General features: G+C 40.4%; 1 protein-coding gene across 1 annotated transcript in view; it reads left to right on the forward strand.

Annotated features, from left to right (window-relative positions):
* The window catches only part of LOC126136592 (uncharacterized), a 111,386-nt gene that overhangs the window by 34,181 nt on the left and 56,220 nt on the right, over window positions 1-20,985 (forward strand). Inside the window, exon 5 of the mRNA XM_049915207.1 lies at window positions 2,306-2,479. Within this exon, the coding sequence (XP_049771164.1) occupies window positions 2,306-2,479 (174 nt within the window). The remainder of the gene's footprint in view (window positions 1-2,305; window positions 2,480-20,985) is intronic.

A 20,985-nucleotide genomic window follows, 5' to 3' on the forward strand; every position in this document is an offset into this window, starting at 1 on the left:
TGTTAATGGTATGCCTGGATTCAGCCATGATCAGCAATTCTTAAGATTCTCAAAATATATCCATTTTTCATGACCTGTCACTATTCGGTGGAGAAACAACTTTCTTTTGTATTTGGCGTGCAGCATTTCACAAATGGTCTTTTGAGTTGCTTGCTGTCTTTCATTCAGTTCATGCGGAACCCATTTTCCCACTTTCTGCACCTTTCCCATAGCTTTCAACCAAAGACAAATGGTTTTTTGCATCTCACTCAATTGTTGTATGAGTTCCTGTTGAGTTTGAGTATCATCTTCATCCAATAAGGCCTGCAATTCATTGTCTTCAAACTTTTTCAGTGGTTTCCTCGCGCTCATCGTTTCTCTCATCAAAATCAGCCCCTTTTAATTTTCTGAACCACTTGAAACACTATGTTTTCCAAAGAGCATGTTCACCGACAGCTTTGACAAGCATTCAATGCAATTCTGCAGCAGTTTTCTTCAAATGATAACAGAAAGCCAATGCTGTCAGCAAATCATAGTTTGTAGACACAAAACTCGACATGTTTGTGGATTGGAAACAGATACCGATGTATGGAACTTGGGTTACTGTGTGTTGACATTAGTCATCAACCACTACAGGAAGCAGATGGCACTGCACACATGGTCTCCCAGGTCCTACACTGACGACCAGCACCATCTATAGGGAAATTTCGGTTTCATACTTCTATACGTGGTAGATCAGTAGAACTCACTGAGAGTACCATTCAGGAACTAAAATGCTGCATAGTTAAATAAAGTCACGAAAATATGCTAATCATTATTTCATGAACTCATTTAGACTATTTGTCAAGTGAAAATGAATTATGAATATCTTAAGTATGAAAAGGAAATGGATCTAAAGTGGAATAGATAACACAGCCTATATGGTTCAAATGGCTCTGAGCACTATGTGACTCAACATCTTAGGTCATAAGTCCCCTAGAACTTAGAACTACTTAAACCTAACTAACCTAAGGACATCACACACACCCATGCCCGAGGCAGGATTCGAACCTGCGACCGTAGCAGTCCCGCGGTTCCGGACTGCAGCGCCAGAACCACTAGACCACCGCGGCCGGCACAGCCTATATATACTGTTTGAGGAAACAGTGCTGTCTGAAATCCCAGAGGCTGAATGAGATTTTCACTCTGCAGCGGAGTGTGCGCTGATATGAAACTTCCTGGCAGATTAAAACTGTGTGCCGGACCGAGACTCGAACTTGGGACCTTTGCCTTTCGTGGGCAAGTGCTCTACCAACTGAGCTACCCAAGCATGACTCATGCCCTCTCCTCACAGCTTTACTTCCACCGCACAGTTTTAATCTGCCAGGAAGTTTCACCCCGGAGGCTGTCTGTGTGAAGTTCCATCACTCTATTCATCTGGAGGACATGGAGACTGACCAAAATGGTGCACAATCTCCATGTCTGTAAGAACTGTCTCATTACCACCTATACTTGTCTGTGCAATTATTGGCCTCCAGCTAGTTTTCTGTGCACATCCAATATCTGGTATCGGTGCCTTATGGTTTTTTATGCAAAACTTTGTGGAGGAACATAATTCTGAGGTCTCAATTTCCTTCCAGTTTAGAATGTCAACAAGAAATTAATTGCTGACCTTACTTTTCGGAAAATTGTAAGGAACACAGAGTTCTCTACCTGTTCGGGGAGTGTTACCACATCTTGCAGGCATATTAATGCTTAACAACTGCATTTGTGTTTCCATATTGATTGCTTAAAGCTGGTAGATTCGCCACCAGATGTTTCATAAATGGTTCTAGTGTCCAATACAGAGCTTTTGGCAAACAACAGCATTCAAATAGATGAGTAATTTGCTGGTAACACATGTATCATTTTTATATTCTGAGGCCTAGCCTCAAACTTCATATAGACAACTATTAAAATCTAGGTACATTAAGAAAAGTCTCTCATTTTATTTACTCTCATATAAAGTATGTTGTGGAGAACAGATTAAAAATTTGGAAACAATGACAGCAGTCATAATTATAATTCTAGGTACAAAAATAACTATCCACAGTAAACAGTATTTTTGTATGAAAAGTATCAAAGTGTGCACTCATGAAAGTTTTGAATACCTCTCCTGCCTATTTGATAAATTTGACCTGTTGTAAATGATATGACGATGGACATAGATCAATAAATGACAGTGAACCATGTCTGTGTTACAAATAAACAGCTTATGAACCCTTCTCAAGCTCTCATTAGAGAAACAAACCTTCTAACTATTGAAAGGCATGTCAGAATATTATTTTCAAACTTTTGTTTATTTCAGGAAAAATAAAAAGGCCCCATCATTTGCCACTGGACTTGAAGAGCCTGACAAACCTGCCAACAGCACTGCATTCATTCTTCTTGGAATGCATCCTGACCTGGGTAAACCAATGGAGCAGCTTGGCTTGCAGTTGGAGCCGTATGACGATGAATCAACTACACAATTTCTACAGAAGTAAGAATATTTAATAGTTGCATTGCTATTTTTGGTATCATAAATGAAAAAGAATTATTTACATTGTGGTGGTTCACATCTTCGAAAGTGAACTACACACAGAATCTCAGTATGTTTGTAAAAAATTTCTTCCAGCATTTCTTCATAATGTAATATCATTTGAGGGGCCACTGAAAGAGAAACATTTAGAATAGTACTTTTGTGTCCCTAAACTATCCAGCTGAGTTCATGTTAAATCAGATATCTTGAACTATCATTGTTTGATTCTGGTCAAATGATGTCCTTCAAAAATAAGACTAAGGTGTTCTTCATTATGGTGTATCACTGTGGACTAGTTTCTCTCTTGGGCCATGACTTCCTGTTATGAAATGATGTTGAAACTGCACCAGAAGTCCTTTCCCCAATAATAGATTCCTATCATGCACACAGCGTTCTGAAAAACTTGCTAGGCCACATGACTCCACAACTATTCTTCCTTACTATATAGCCTCTTCTCACATTAATGAATTGTTGAGATATTCTATGTTTTGTACCCATCTGGCACCAGTAAAAGATCAAAATCTTACAAATCATACATAATCAATGGGAGTTTGGACTGTTCTTTCAATTGACCTGCAAGTTTTGTCCATCATTTTGTCTTGGTAATGATCACGTAGATGTGAGCAAAAAACTGGCCACAGCAAATTGCCTATGCCAGTAACAGACAGTATCATTTTGCTGAACACATCTTGGTACGTAATAACCAGGACCTGAATGATTCTGTTTGTATTTTTGTAGTTATCTTGTTGGGAATATTACTGTAAGGAATTATCTAATGTTGAGAGTTAAAAATTCTAAAGCAGGCAACATAAAAATTGCCACTTACAATGATTCTCTTGTTATTTATACAGCATCAAGTTATTACTCTTCTCAAGCAGCTCAACACATGTTCTGCTAGTGTTCGTTAGATATGTGGAGCTTACAGCTTATGTGTTGTCATATCTAAAATAACAATAATAATAATACTTTATTCGACATTGAATTATTCATTGCACATGTATAAAAACAGGTTACAATTCTTGGTACATAGCACAATAATACATTCGTCTGAATACAGCATTGATTAACAAAATGATTAAATGACAAATAAAAATGGTGCTTAGCACTATTTACATATCTTTTGAAGAACTTCTTATTTTGGATGTAAGTATGGTATTCTTGTGATGTGTAAAATGAATTTTGTTATAGGAATTTCTTTAGCTGAAATTTAAGCTTCATTGTGGGTAGGGGTGGTGCATTAGCTAACTCTAAACCTGCATATTGTGGACCCTTTCCATAGAGTGCTGTTCTGTAGCTGTTGATGTAAAATTTTTCTTTATTTCTGGTATTGGACTGATACAAATTGGAACAAATGTTGGGTTGCTGTCTTTTAACAGGTAATATGGCTTTCAGATGTACATGTTTACTATAGTTAGTACATGAGTTTTTGGAAACAAGCCATAGCATGATTCCTTATATCTTGCTCTACAGTTAATTCTTATAACCCCTTTTTGAAGTGGCAACAGCATATTTAGATTTGCTCCCCAAATTTCTATTTCACAGTTCAGGTGAGAGAAGAATAGAGCATGGTATGCAAGCTTTAGGACAACAGTGTCTTTGCAGAACTTGCTAATTATATTAATTGCAAATATATTCTTAGACAACTTACATGCTAGAGTTGTGGCGTCGCAACTAGTGCGCGATCGCCCATTTGTCTATTAAAAGCTTTACTTCAGAATGTATGTGGGCTGCAGTGTAAGCCGGTAGAGTATTATACGGTCAGTAACGGACGAGTTGTGTCCTGCAGACTGACGTCACAACCATCTGTTGCAGCTGTGCGGGTGAAAGCAGTGGAGTAGCATTGGCAGGCCACTTACGCGTTCATTATACGAAACTAAAAGTATTAATAACTAATAAAGGAATAACCTGAGGAACATCATATTTGATGTACATCCTTCTGTTGTGAAAACAAACAATATGTCAAAGTCTGAGATCAAAAATAGTTGTATTTTGGAAGTTAGTAAAATTCCATAAAAAAACGTAATTTTCTGACAGTCAAGAATTTAAATAAATACGGTGATGTAATAGTTCACCTTCAGTGGCTATGTACTATGATCTGATAACACTTTCAGTGTTCATATATAAATTTGGAAACTTTTTAGTTTCAGAAAACCTCTGTGACTTTTCTATAATAATAATTTCAAGAATTCTAGGTAAATATGTGTATTGTGTGTTAGGGTGCGTATGCATGAGAATGCGTGCATGAGAGTATGTGGGACGTTCAGCATTATTAAAAATCATTCATGTAATTCTCTATAGGAACTGGCAAGTGTTCCAACTCTGTAACGTGGGAACGAATCCACTAGTGGTTCCCCTACTAGTGAATGTCGGATGTCCAAGAATGTATGCTTATGTATAAGACAGCCAGAACATTCGTGACTACATAATAAATTTCCAGATTTAGAGTAAAGCTTATAGTTCATTTTGATTTGTTTATTTAATTAGAGAGTTTTATGTTACTTAATTTGATGACATCAATGAGCCTAGAGAAGTGGTTGGTGCTTGTTAGATTTTGGCACGAGCCGTGCGCTAGAAATGAGTTCTCATTGGTCGTAAGTGCTGACAGCCAATGAGAAGTGAGACGGTTGGCCGCCTAGCGAGGAGAGGTAGTTTTGAGTGTGGGAGAGTGAGAGAGGGGTCGCGAGCTAGCTTTGATTGGAGGCGGTTATGCTGGATGTGACTTTTCGCATTATGTGTAAGATGAAGTCTTGGGATGACTTCCTCATTATGGTCCAGTGTTAATGGTATCTGGTAGTGACCAGAAACTGTTTATGAAAACTTTAGAGTGTTGTGATAATTCGTTCCGACGAAAATCGCGAGTGAACTTTGAATTATATAGCGTGGCAGTACTGTGTATATTCTTACTGAGTATTTTATGGTGAGCATAAACTTTTACTAAAGACAACCACTGAATATCGTGTGCAGAAGTAATTGGTCGATCATTGACCGTGTTACAAGTAATTGGTTTCAGAATTTGGGAAGGTAAAAGTTCTGGCTGTTTTAGGTATGGTGATAACTGTGAGCAGAAACTTTAGTAATTTTTGTAAATGTGGGCTGATGATCTTGCTTAATGGCAATAAAGATCTATTGAAGGTTTAAATTTGAACTTCATGTTTAAAGTTCAAGTGACATCCCCTTTCCAAAACATTTCTTTAAAGTACATAGAAAATTTTCAGCAAATTTTACTTATAGCGGCCTCCGGCGTGTAGCTATGAGGTTACAGTTTCCTCAACACTACTTTTCTGTGATCTCGTAAGTAGCTGCAGTCAGGAGTTTACATGCAAAGATCTACCACTGTAAAGAGGTAGGTGAACAAGAATTATAAAATAAATTTCATTGCAGCAGCAACGTATCATCTGTCGCAATTGGTGCATCGCACGCATGCACGTAAAAATCCGTCGCAGAGTGTCAACATGTGTATCCCATTTTAGATTGCTTTGAATTGTTAAACCAAGGAATTTTACACTAAATCCTGTTTTTATTAATTCATTGCCAGTGTATAGTTTAATTTCATCATTAAGACTACTGTTGGTAAACTCCATGAGACACGTTGTGTTACTGCTTACATTTAAGTGTCTCTCATTACAGTATTGAATAATTTTGTATGTCATGTTATTACTGTGGGTCTCTAGTTCATTAAATGATCCCTTTTTTACACATAGTGGATGTATCATCTGCATAAAGAACTATTTTGGAACTCTGAGTGTAGTATATTATGTCATTTATATAAATCAAAAGCAGAAGAGGACCCAGTACTGAGCCCTGGGGCACTCCAAATTTTATATTAGTGATTTTGGATTTGTGAACACCACTTTCAGTTTTAAGCAGTACAAATTGTTTTCCGTTACTCATGTAAGGTTTTATTAGATCATGAGTAGTGCCTCTGATGCCATGTTCCATAGCTTTTCTAATAGGATTGTGGCGTTCACACAATCAAAAGCTTTCTCAAGGTCGTGGCATAAACCAGCAATATGTTGCATGTTCTCGATGTTATTATCTCTTCAATTAACTGAGCAGCTGCTGTGCTTGTTGAGTTGCATTTTAAGAAACCATTTTGATTTTCAAACATTAGGTTGTTCATCTGGAGAAAATTTATAATTCTGCTGTATATGACTTCTTCAACTGTTTTGGAAAAGACTGGATGTATTGAGATGGGTCTGTAGTTTTGAACTGTGAGTTTGTCTCCTTTCTTAAGATTGGTGTTACCTGAGCTATTTTTAGTCTGTCTGGGAAGGTGCCTGATTCTATCATATTATTTACTGCTACAGTCAGAGGTACAGAAACATTTTGTCTACACATTTTTAATGCTCTAAGAATGAGGCCATCATGCCATGCAGAACTGGAAGATTTTAGAGAGCTAATGATGTTAAATATTTCTTTGCAATTTGTGGGGGCTAGATATATAGTATGCTCAGATGGATTGCCTTTAAAAATATTCTGCAGGTTATTATGTTTGTCACTGATAGCTTCCACTACTGAAGAAAAATATTCATTGAATTTGTTAGCAATTTCAAGTTGATCTTTTACTACCATCCTATTGAGATCAATAATAAAGTCCATACAGCATTTGTCTCTGCCTCTTCTAAAACTGTTTTTCACTCCCCAAACACCAGTAGTAACACTGTGTGAACCCTGAAGGTTGTTTACAATGTAGTTGCTCATGGTCTGTATTAATATTAATTATAGTATTCTTGATAAGTTTTGAAGGCCTCCTTTAGCTTGAGATTTTGTGTATTATTCAGCATTGCACTATGGAATAATTTTAATTTTTCCCTTGCTTCAGTGACCTCATTATTTATCCAGATACTTTTGTTTATATTTTTGGTTTGTATAACTTTTGTATCTACAACTGGGCATGTGGCATCAAAACAATAGTAGAAGTCAGCAGCAAAGCTATCATAGGGAAAGCTATCATTCTCAACTCATGGTATTTGTGCTAACATGCAGTTCAGTCTATTAATATCATCATTATACATAATTCTTTTGCTTACATATTGTTTCTTTTTAGGGACAAAGGGCATCTCATTTGCCTCCAATTGAAGCTGTACTGCATGATGATCAGTGATGGCTACTTTTAGAACAGATGTACTATAGGAAAGGATCAATTTGTCATTATACACTCCTGGAAATGGAAAAAAGAACACATTGACACCGGTGTGTCAGATCCACCATACTTGCTCCGGACACTGCGAGAGGGCTGTACAAGCAATGATCACACGCACGGCACAGCGGACACACCAGGAACCGCGGTGTTGGCCGTCGAATGGCACTAGCTGTGCAGCATTTGTGCACCGCCGCCGTCAGTGTCAGCCAGTTTGCCGTGGCATACGGAGCTCCATCGCAGTCTTTAACACTGGTAGCATGCCGCGACAGCGTGGACGTGAACCGTATGTGCAGTTGACGGACTTTGAGCGAGGGCGTATAGTGGGCATGCGGGAGGCCGGGTGGACGTACCGCCGAATTGCTCAACACGTGGGGCGTGAGGTCTCCACAGTACATCGATGTTGTCGCCAGTCGTCGGCGGAAGGTGCACGTGCCCGTCGACCTGGGACCGGACCGCAGCGACGCACGGATGCACGCCAAGACCGTAGGATCCTACGCAGTGCCGTAGGGGACCGCACCGCCACTTCCCAGCAAATTAGGGACACTGTTGCTCCTGGGGTATTGGCGAGGACCATTCGCAACCGTCTCCATGAAGCTGGGCTACGGTCCCGCACACCATTAGGCCGTCTTCCGCTCACGCCCCAACATCGTGCAGCCCGCCTCCAGTGGTGTCGCGACAGGCGTGAATGGAGGGACGAATGGAGACGTGTCGTCTTCAGCGATGAGAGTCGCTTCTGCCTTGGTGCCAATGATGGTCGTATGCGTGTTTGGCGCTGTGCAGGTGAGCGCCACAATCAGGACTGCATACGACCGAGGCACACAGGGCCAACACCCGGCATCATGGTGTGGGGAGCGATCTCCTACACTGGCCGTACACCACTGGTGATCGTTGAGGGGACACTGAATAGTGCACGGTACATCCAAACCGTCATAGAACCCATCGTTCTACCATTCCTAGACCGGCAAGGGAACTTGCTGTTCCAACAGGACAATGCACGTCCGCATGTATCCCGTGCCACCCAATGTGCTCTAGAAGGTGTAAGTCAACTACCCTGGCCAGCAAGATCTCCGGATCTGTCCCCCATTGAGCATGTTTGGGACTGGATGAAGCGTCGTCTCACGCGGTCTGCACGTCCAGCACGAACGCTGGTCCAACTGAGGCGCCAGGTGGAAATGGCATGGCAAGCCGTTACACAGGACTACATCCAGCATCTCTACGGTCGTCTCCATGGGAGAATAGCAGCCTGCATTGCTGCGAAAGGTGGATATACACTGTACTAGTGCCGACATTGTGCATGCTCTGTTGCCTGTGTCTATGTGCCTGTGGTTCTGTCAGTGTGATCATGTGATGTGTCTGACCCCAGGAATGTGTCAATAAAGTTTCCCCTTCCTGGGACAATGAATTCACGGTGTTCTTATTTCAATTTCCAGGAGTGTATTATCCAGATAAGGCACAGCATTCAAAAATCGTTTGAGCTACCACCTAGATCTGGGGCCTGACTATGCTTTTTTCTCTTGTTATTACTACAGCAGTATGATACCATCTTCAAGATGTACTTAGAAAGTACATGAGTTTAGTTCTCATGAAGTTGCTTAATACACACAGTGGCTTATTATTTCACTGCAAATGACCTGACACACACTTGTTTGATTATGAGTCTTCCACAATTTTCTGAATTTCTTACCTCTTATGAGTATATTTCATTGATATCTATTGTATTTTTATATACGTTATTTTCTCTTCCAGACACAGTGAAGTTTTCTGTGTTAAGTTAACATGTGTCTTTCAACATAGTATTTTACTTGTGTTTTATTGTCTTTTTTTATACTAAAACAGTACCTGTCCAGATAGCTGAGGGTGTTCAAGTGCTCACTTCCAAGACATGGGAAGATGTGCCAGCTGCAGATTAACAATGGTGACAATGTGCTGGCCAGCCAGGATGTGGTTTTTAGGCAGTTTTTCACATCCATTGAGGTAAATACTGGGCTGGGTCTCAGTTGTACAATGCACAAACACTTTGAAAATTATGCCACACTGAACATGCTATACATGCTAGAAGCAAATAGAAGGAGTGCACAGATTCCTCTCTGTGGTTCGGGAGGGAGGTGGGGGGAGAGGGACCTGGCAGTAGCTTTAAAATGCCTATACAGCTGTGAAAGAGGCAACCCCATTGTAATAACAGCCTATATACAGGAACGGTTCTCTGAAAAATTGAAGTACAATACCAAATCAATAGGGCATTGCCCTATGAACCGTGGACCTTGCCACTGATGGGGAGGCTTGCGTGCCTCAGTGATACAGATAGCCACACCTTAGGTGCAACCACAATCGAGAGGTATCTGTTGAGAGGCCATAGAAATGTGTGGTTCCTGAAGAGGAGCAGCAGCCATTTCAGTAGTTTCAGGGGCAACAGTCTGAATGATTGTCTGATGTGGCCTTGTAACATCAACCAAAACGGCCTTGCTGTGCTGGTACTGCAAACGGCTGAAAGCAAGGGGAAACTACAGCCGTAATTATTCCCGAGGGCATGCAGCTTTACTGTATGGTTAAATGCTGATGGTGTCCTCTTGGGTAAAATAGTCCCCCATTCAGATCTCCAGGCGGGGACTACTCAAGAGGATGTTGTTATCAGGAGAAAGAAAACTGGCATTCTATGGATCAGAGCGAGGAATGTCAGATCCCTCAGTCAGGTAGGTAGGTTAGAAAATTTAAAGAGGGAAATGGATAGGTTAAATGTAGATATAGTGGGAATTAGCGAAGTTCGGTGGCAGGAGGAACAAGACTTCTGCTCAGATGAATACAGGGTTATAAATACAAAGTCAAATAACGGTAATGCAGGAGTAGGTTCAATAATGAATAAAAAAAATAGGAACATGGATAAGCTACTGTGAATAGCACAGTGAACACACTATTTTAGCCAAGATAGACACAAAGCCTTCACCCACCACAGTAGTACAAGTTTATATGCCAACTAGTTCCATCGATGACGAAGAGATTGAAGAAATGTATGATGAGATAAAAGAAATTATTTAGATAGTTAAAGGGGACAAAAATGTAATAATCATGGGTGGGCTAGAATTCGACAGCAGGAAGGGGAGAAGGAGAAATAGTAGGTCAATATGGATTGGAGGAAAGGAATGAAAGAGGAAGCCCCAAATAGAATTTTGCACAGAACACAATTTAATTATTGCTAAGACTTGGTTTAAGAATCATGAAAGAAGGTTTTGTATGTGGAAAAGACCTTGAGACAGTGGAAGGTTTCAGATTGATTATGTGATGGTAAGACAAAGATTTTGGAAACAGATTTTAAATTGTAAGACACTTCCAGTGGCAGGTGTGGACTCTGACCACAATTTATTGGTTGTGAACTGTAGATTAAAACTGAAGAAATTGCAAAAGGGTAGAAATTTAAGGAGATGGGATCTGGATAATCTGAAAGAACCAAACGTCGAGAGGTTCAGAGAGCATTAGGGACTGATTGACCAGAACAGTGAGAAGGAATACAGTAGAAGTATGGGTAGCTTTGAGAGATGAAATAGTGAAAGCAGCAGAGGATCAAGTATGTAAAAAGGCGACAGCTAGTAGAAATCCTTGGGTAACACAAGAGATATTGGATTTAATTGATGAAAAAAGGAGTTATAAAAATGCAGTAAATGAAGCAGGAGAAAGAGAAAAGAAATGTGTAAAAAGTGAGATTGACAGAAAATGGAAAGTGGCTAAGCAGGAATGGCCAGATGACAAATTTTAGGATTTTGAAGGATAGATCACTAGGCAAAAGATGGATACTGCTTACAGGAAAGTTATAGAGACCTTTGGAGAAAAGAGAAGAGCTCAGATGAAAAACCATCCTAAGCAAAGAAGGGAAAGCTGAAAGGTGGAAGTTGTACAGGGCGATTACAAATGATTGAAGTGATTTCATAAATTCACTGTAGCTCCATTCATTGACATATGGTCACGACACCCTACAGATACGTAGAAAAACTCATAAAGTTTTGTTCGGCTGAAGCCGCACTTCAGGTTTCTGCCGCCAGAGCGCTCGAGAGCCCAGTGAGACAAATTGGCGACAGGAGCCGAGAAAGCGTATGTCGTGTGTGAAATGCACTCACATCAGTCAGTCATAACAGTGCAACGACACTTCAGGACAAAGTTCAACAAAGATCCACCAACTGATAACTCCATTCGGCAATGGTATGCACAGTTTAAAGCTTCTGGATGCCTCTGTAAGGGTAAATCAACGGGTCGGCCTGCAGTGAGCGAAGAAACGGTTGAACGCGTGCGCGCAAGTTTCACGTGTAGCCCGTGGAAGTCGACGAATAAAGCAAGCAGGGAGCTAAACGTACCACAGCCGATGGTTTGGAAAATCTTACGGAAAAGGCTAAAGCAGAAGCCTTACTGTTTACAATTGCTACAAGCCCTGACACCCGATGACAAAGTCAAACGCTTTGAATTTTCGGCGTGGTTGCAACAGCTCATGGAAGAGGATGCGTTCAGTGCGAAACTTGTTTTCAGTGATGAAGTAACATTTTTTCTTAATGGTGAAGTGAACAGACACAATGTGCGGATCTGGGCGGTAGAGAATCCTCACGCAATCGTGCAGCAAATTCGCAATTCACCAAAAGTTAACGTGTTTTGTGCAATCTCACGGTTTAAAGTTTACGGCCCCTTTTTCTTCTGTGAAAAAAACGTTACAGGACACGTGTATCTGGACATGCTGGAAAATTGGCTCATGCCACAACTGGAGACCGACTGCGCCGACTTCATCTTTCAACCGGATGGTGCTCCACCGCACTTCCATCATAATGTTCGGTATGTCTTAAACAGGAGATTGGAAAACCGATAGATCGGTCGTGGTGGAGATCATGATCAGCAATTCATGTCATGGCCTCCACACTCTCCCGACTTAACCCCATGCGATTTCTTTCTGTGGGGTTATGTGAAAGATTCAGTGTTTAAACCTCCTATATGAAGAAACGTGCCAGAACTGCGAGCTCGCATCAACGATGCTTTCGAACTCGTTGATGGGGACATGCTGCGCTGAGTGTGGGAGGAACTTGATTATCGGCTTGATGTCTGCCGAATCACTAAAGGGGCACATATCGAACATTTGTGAATGCCTAAAAAAACTTTTTGAGTTTTTGTATGTGTGTGCAAAGCATTGTGAAAATATCTCAAATAATAAAGTTATTGTAGAGCTGTGAAATCACTTCAACCATTTGTAATAACCCTGTATATAGAGGGTCTGTACAAGGGAGATGTACTTGAGAGCAATATTACACTGAAGAATGAAAGAAACTGGTACACCTGCCTAATATCGTGTAGGCCCCCCGCAAGCACACAGAAGTGCTGCAACATGATGTGGCATGGACTCGACTAATGTCTGAAGCAGTGCTGGACGGAATTGACACCACGAATCCTGCAGGGCTGTCCATAAATCCATAAGAGTGCAAGGGGGTGGAGATGTCTTCTTGACAGCACATTGCAAGGCATCCCAGATGCTTATGTTCATATCTGGGGAGTTTGGCGGCCAGTGGAAGTGTTTAAATTCAGAAGAGTCTTCCTGGAGCCACTTTGTAGCAATTCTGGTCGTGTGGGGTGTTGCATTGTCCTGCTGGAATTGCCCAAATCTGACGGAATGCACAATGGACATAAGGGGATGCAAGTGATCAGACAGGATGCTTACGTTCATGTCTTGTTCAGGTAACACTGAGAAACCTACGTTGCGAACAAAGAAACTGTAATTTTGCCAGCTGACAAGAGCAACGCTATGGGCCTAATGTTATGTGTGGACTGCAATCTACATCTGTACTCTGTGAACCACTGTTATGTGCATGGCAGAGGGTACATCCCATTGTAACAGTTATTTGGGCTTTTCCCCATTCCATTCGCATAAAGAAACTGGGGAAAAATGATTTGTTTAAATGCACATGTGAGTGGTGTAATTAATGTAATCTTATCCTCATGATCTCTATGGTAGGGATGTATAGGGGATTGTAGTATATTCGTAATCATCATTTAAAGCTGGTTTTGAAACTTTGTCAGTAGTCTTCCTCAGGATAATTTCTGTCTATCTTTGAGAGTCTGCCAGCTCAGTTCTTCCAACATCTCAGTGGCATTCTCCTGTGGGTCAAACAGACCTGTGACCATACATGCTGCCCTTCTCTGTGTAGTTCAATATCTCCTGATAGTCCCATTTGGTATGGGTCCAAAAACCTTGAGCAATATTCTAGGATGGGTCGCATGAGTGATTTGTAAGCAATCTTGTTTGTAGACTGATTGCATTCTGAAGTTTGCTACCTGCTTTACCCACAACTGAGCCTATGTGATTATTCCACTTCATGTCCATACTAAGAGTTACATCCAATTATTTGTATGAGTTTACAGATTCCAACTATGACTCACTAATATTATAGTAGGCTACCATATCTTTGGTTCTGTGAATTACACAATTTTACATTTCTGAGCATTTAAAGCAAGCTGCCAATCATTGCACCAGTTTTAAATCCTATCAAGATCTGACTGAATATCTGTACAGCTTGATTCAGATTGTACTTCATTGCAGATAACTAAATCATCTGCGAGAAGTCTGGGTTTACTATTAATTTTGTTAGTAAAATCATTAATATACTACATGAACAGCAAGGAACCCAACACGCTTCCCTGGGATACATGCAAAGTTACTTCTACATCTGTCATTGATTCTCCATCCAAGATAGCACGCTATGTCCTCCCTACCAAGAAATCTTCTATCCAATCATATATTTCGCCTGATACCCCATATGAGCATACTTTCGGTAATAAGAAGAGATCAAATGCTTTTCAGAAATCAAGAAATACTGCATCTATCAGACTGCCTTGTTCCATGGCTTTAAGCATGTCATGTGAGGAAGTTGGGTTTCACATGATCTTCCTATGTTTTCAAAATCCATGCTCATTGGCATGTAGGAAGTGGATCTGTTTGAGATACCTCATTACGTTTTAGCTCAGAATACGTTCTAAGATTCTGCATCGAATGAGTCTCAGAGATATTGGATCATAGTTTTGTAGGTCACATCTGGTACCCTTCTCGTAAGCAAGTATGACCTGTTTCGTTCCTCCAACTACTGGGTACAGGTTTTTGTTCAAGGAATCTACTGTAGATTATAGTTAACAGAGTGGATAACTCAGCTGTGAACTGGGTGTAGAATATGATAGGAATTCTATCGGTCCCTGGGTCTTTGTTCAATTTTAAAAATTTCAGGTGTTTCTCAATGCCACTGCAACTAATATCTATTTCATTTGCTTTTCAGTGGTAGGAGAATTAAGTTGGGGCAATGCTCCAGACTTCTCCTTTGTAAGATGCCACTAACTGCCTTTACATATGACCGGAATAACAATAAGAAGATTTTCAATTTTTTGAATTATTTTGTCTGAAGATGGATGTTGATTCTATGAATAAAACTGAGAGGAAGATGATGACTTCAGTGAGTCAGGTTGTAACGCCGGAAATGCATCTCCTCCTATTTCCATCTATTGTACTATAATTTTTTTCCTTGTTTTGTTACCTCAAGATATGACATTTCTGTGTCTTTATATAATGTAATAGTTTTACTATTTTTTATATATATATATATAAATAGAGGGAAACATTCCACGTGGGAAAAATATATCTAAAAAGAAAGATGATGAGACTTACCGAACAAAAGTGCTGGCAGGTCGATAGACACACAAACAAACACAAACATACACACAAAATTCTAGCTTTTGCAACCAACGGTTGCCTCATCAGGAAAGAGGGAAGGAGAGGGAAAGACAAAAGGATTTGGGTTTTAAGGGAGAGGGTAAGGAGTCATTCCAATCCCGGGAGCGGAAAGGTGGAAAAAAGGACGGCGCACACACACACACATATCCATCCGCATATACACAGACACAAGCAGACATTTGTAAAGGCAAAGAGTTTGCCCAAACAATGTAATTGTTTTACTATTATATATATATATATATATATATATATATATAGTTATAATAGAGGGAAACATTCCATGTAGGAACAATATATCTAAAAACAAAGATGATGTGACTTACCAAATGAAAGTGCTGGCAGGTCGACAGACACACAAACGAACACAAACATACACACAAAATTCAAGCTTTCGCAACAAACTGTTGCCTCATCAGGAAAGAGGGAAGGAGAGGGAAAGACGAAAGGATGTGGGTTTTAAGGGAGAGGGTAAGGAGTCATTCCAGTCCCGGGAGCGGAAAGACTTACCTTAGGGGGAAAAAAGGACGGGTATACACTCGCGCACACACACACACACACACACATATCCATCCACACATATACAGACACAAGCAGACATATTTAAAGTCTTTCCACTCCCGGGACTGGAATGACTCCTTACCCTCTCCCTTAAAACCCACATCCTTTCGTCTTTCCCTCTCCTTCCCTCTTTCCTGATGAGGCAACAGTTTGTTGCGAAAGCTTGAATTTTGTGTGTATGTTTGTGTTCGTTTGTGTGTCTGTCGACCTGCCAACACTTTCATTTGGTAAGTCACATCATCTTTGTTTTTATATATATATATATAAAAATTGGTTGTTTTGTAAATATTATTTGTATTTTTACATTGGGTCATGCCTAGGGAAAACTATGCTATCAAACGAATACATCAATAGGTCGTGTGGAGAAGCAGAGTGTTTAGGATCTTTGGTAGTGTTAACTCTGCCGCATAGAGTGCGGGTAGAGCAGAGGGAGTCTGGCTGGGGTGGGGCAGTGGAGCAGGTGTGTTGTGTGACGCTCCCGCGAGTTGCCGCGCTTTCGGGGTTGGCAGCGTGTAATTGCGCTCGACTTGCTATGATAGTTTCTGACACGGTGTCGCATACGGGAAGCATTAGCTGGCGCACATCAAGAGCCCGTTTCGCCTGGTGACCGTATCGAGAAGAAGGCACGCCAACATCCAGCTTCTGCAACAGCGACGGCCGACAATGAGTGACTGTCGCCACCTCCTCGATCGACGGCTTCAATCAACCAACAAGGAAGACTGGAAGCACGTAAAGTTTTAGAACTGTTTGGCAGACCTCAGCTTTTCAGACTGTTCCATTTTCATAGCTAAATTACAGCAACGTAGCGTGAACCTTTGTTGCTCATTGTCCCAATTGCATTACCAAGCAGGGTCCCTTCCTTTTCCGGAATGAACCCGAGTGTCATTGAAATTCAAACACCAGCATCATTTGATTTCACTGCTTTAATTTCAAAGTTCAGTTAAGGTATTCATAGCTGGCTACAATATTTAGATTACACAAGCACAAATTAAGAGTGCGAGTTTTGTTACCGTATTTTAGCTTACCTGTGACTGCAGCTCAGCTTGGTACATACTAAATTTTACTATTGTTAATTGTTCAGAATCATTTAATTCAAGTTCAAGTTAAATCTCTTATTTCTAAATTGCTTAGATTCAAGTAGCTTTTGAAATGATTGTTGAGGTAGTCCAAGACTAACCGTATTTTACTGAATTTCGATGTGCTTCTGAAGAAAAGATCACTATTAACTTCAGTCACTAAATTAACTTTCGATTTTCCGGTTTTATTAATTCTTTTGCTAAATTAAGTCAGAGTGTAGCGAAATTTATTACTTCTGACAAACTTTCAGTTTTCACCCTACACGTGTCAACCTTCAGTTGCCACACTTCTAGTGCTAATTATATGTGTATTAACCTTTCTTTTTCAGTTACTACAGTAATTGTCCTTAGGACTGGCGACCGAAATTTCCCCCAAATCTCAAATATCTAATTACCGCTAGTTAATTGTTAATGTAACGGCCGCACATTTACTTTCTTTATTAACTTTACCCCTTTTCAAAATTAATTTCCACCAGTTTCATTTGCATTTTTCCTTTCATTTAGATGTAACCCTTTCCTCCCTCTTTACCGACAAATTAACTTCGGTGACAATTGCTTTTCCCAAATTTCCATTAGGTACACGCGGTTTAATTTTTCACTGTCATTAAGGTCGATAAGAGAGGGGGAGGTTACAAGGTTTGCAACACTTTGCAACACTTTCAAGGAAAGGTCCTAGAATCTGCCAAATTCAAACAAACATGTTTCTATCGGTATGTGGATGACATGTTTGAGTCAAGCCTCATGGAACCAAAAAATTTCAAGAGTTCCTGAAATTTTGTCCATTGTAATATGAAATTCATGATGGAACTTGCAGAAGAAGACCAACTATCTTTCTCACATTTATTAGTCACGAGAGGGGCATACAGATCATTGACTCCCAGTGTATGTAAAAAATGTATGCACAGTGACCTCAGTCTCCATGCCTTGAGCCATCACCATTTGTCACAAAGAAATTTGGTTCTAAAGACTCTGATCCATAGAGTTCACACAAATTTAGACAATGAGAGCTTCATCAAAGAATTGAAGAATGGGTATTCCGCTGAGTGGGCACTGTAGTCAAAAATCAAGAAAGAGGTTGAGACTGAGACAGCAAAAAGAAGCCGTACACAAGGAAAGTTCAGTAGCAACCTACAGATATATGGAATCTTCTGTATTTCACTTCTGTCAACAAAGATGAAAAGTTGCTTTCATAATTGAGAGATGATCTAGGTCTCTAAAAGCTGAGTGTGTGTGGGGGGCAGATTATCAGAACATTCAAGGAGAGGTGCAAGTAACATCAGTGACACATGTGATTAAAACAACCAAGCAAATCAGCCATCACCAAATGTTCCCTTGAATATCATCATAATGAAGATCTCATGAGTCATCTCATCCAACAGAGCAGGGAAATGCTGAGAGACAGTGTCTGACATGGAATGTTAGCATGGCATCTGAAATGCAAGAAAGTAAGAAAGTATTAAAAGGGATAGTGGAAATCAGGAGTCAAACTTTCAGTCAACTATAAACAGTGGTGGGAGACCAACAATAGCTCACAGTCTGACTGGAGTCCAGGCAGCTAGTACACAGAAAATCATAATTCTGAGCACATGAAGAGGACAACTGCATCCAACTGGATCGTTCATCAAAGTATTGTGTGAAGCTGAACACTGAGAAGTACATCATTAATGGTGTAGAGTATGCTTACATGTTCCTGGCTACCCCCTCCCCCTACATACAAAAAATTGAGATCTTAACTCAGGTATGAAAAGTCCTTTCTTTTTCAGGGAGGCCTAATTTCATTAAATTCTCTTTCTTGCTCCTCTTTGGTCCTCCTCCCTGTCCCCGTCCTTGTACTGCCTCACCTGATTTCCCTCTTTTCCTTTCCTACCTCACCACAGCTGTTTTCATGATATCGGACTCACTCCATAAACTTCCACTTTTTAATCAATAATCATGTATCAGTCTACACTTCTACCTTGAAATTGTGTTTCAAAGTGCAAAGCTCCAGTTATCTCCATCTACTGGCAGTGTTTGGAAGCTACAGTAATATCTGTTTGATATTAATTATATTAGCTACCAAACACAAACCCTTCAAAATAACTGGAGAAATCTTAACTTATGTTGTAGGCATTTTAAGCCAATACAAACATAAATGTAGGTTATAACCTAACTCAGATAAAACAGAAGTTGCATGTTTTCATCAGTCCAATAGATTGGCACACAAAGCCCTTGATGTCTGTTTCGAAGGAGAGAAACTTCATCTTAATGTGCATCGAAAATACCTTGGGACCACTTTCTTTTAAGGTGCATGTGATGTGAACATCTGCCAAGCTCAAAAGCACAAACAACAATCTCCATAAGCTCTGCAGCACTAGCTGGGGACTGTCAGCAGACACTGTTCGAGTATCAGCTTTCAGATTGGTGTACTCAACAGGAGAGTACTGTTTGTCGGTCTTGTTTAATGGTCCATATGTGAATACGAATATGAATACATCCACATTGTTGGTGGGTCAGTAAGCTTTGCTCCCACATCTGGTTACCTATCTCGAGGCACATTCCCCCTCCTGATATGAGACAGAGGAAGATGCTACAACATCAGTACCATAAGATACTAGATAACCCTGAGCTTCCAATATTGAGCAATGTATTACCTGTAGAGCGAAAAAGATTAAGATCAAGACATCCCATTCTTATCACAGTCGGAATTCTTACTGAAAATAAATTCAGTTCCATCGATGAATGGAAATGCTGTTGGCACCTAAACTGTCCTTCACAATGCCTGAAATTGCTCTGCATCCAGAAATAACCCTCTGGGTTTGACTAGCCTCAGACAATTTGGACTACACTGAATCACATCCGAACAAGCCTTGGAAAATGTGCAGACAATCTCCACAAGTGGGGCAAATCGTCATCATCATCTTGTGACTGTGGTGTGGAATGGCAGACAGTTGCTCATGTTGTATCTACATGTCCCACATGTGCATTCAAGGCCTCTTTCAAATATTTCCTGATAGTGACGAGTGGTGAGATGAACTGTATAGAAGACTTCAATATTCACCTGTAGCTATTGTCATTTGTGTTATATTATACTGGATTGCTGTGTTGAAATGTTGTTATGGAGTAGTTTAGTAATCTTTGTACATGTCTAGATAAAAAATCTTCTCACCAAGTGGTGGCAGAACACAAACATGAAAGACTGTTGTGATTGGCAAACTTTCAGAGCCAGTGGCTCCTTCTTCAGGCAGAAGGGTTGAAGGGGAAGGAAGAATGATGAAGAAAAAGGACTGAAGAATTCTAGGAAAAGGGTTAGACTTTGGGAAAGTCACCCAGAACTTCAGGTCAGGGGAGACTTACTGTACAGGATGAGAAGGAAAGACTGATTGTTGGTGACTGCATCAGACGAGATTTGAAAACCTGAGAGATTAAAAGTGGAAGACAGGGTAACATGCAAGACAGAGATTACTGCTAAAACATCGTGCATGAGTTAATAAGAGTGAAAAGCTAATTGCATTGTATGTAAGAGAGGTTGGAGGGGAGTGGTGAAAAATAGATGGGAAAGACAATGGAAGATGTAGAAAACTAAGACGGAGTGAAGCAGAGAGTAGTTACAGTAAAGAAAAGCTGAAACGGAAGAAATCAACATAAATTAAGGCCAGGTGGATGGTGACAACCAAGGACATGTTGTGGTGCTAGTTGCCACCTGCAGAGTTCTGAGAGACTGGTGTCTGGGGGAAGAATACAGATGGCACATGTGGTAAAACAGTACTCTCCAGGTGGGAGCTAGCACTACAGCATGTCCTTGGTTCTCCCCACCCAGTTAGTCTGTCTGAATTTACGTTAATTTCTTCTGTCTCAGCTTTTCTTCACTGTAACTACTCTCTGTTTCACTCCGTTTTAGTTTTCTATATCTTTCATTGTCTTCAGAATCTGTTTTTCACCACCCACTTCTGTTGCGTACAATGCACTTAGCATT

This window comes from Schistocerca cancellata, chromosome 1 (assembly GCF_023864275.1).
Source record: "Schistocerca cancellata isolate TAMUIC-IGC-003103 chromosome 1, iqSchCanc2.1, whole genome shotgun sequence".
NCBI lineage: Eukaryota > Metazoa > Arthropoda > Insecta > Orthoptera > Acrididae > Schistocerca > Schistocerca cancellata.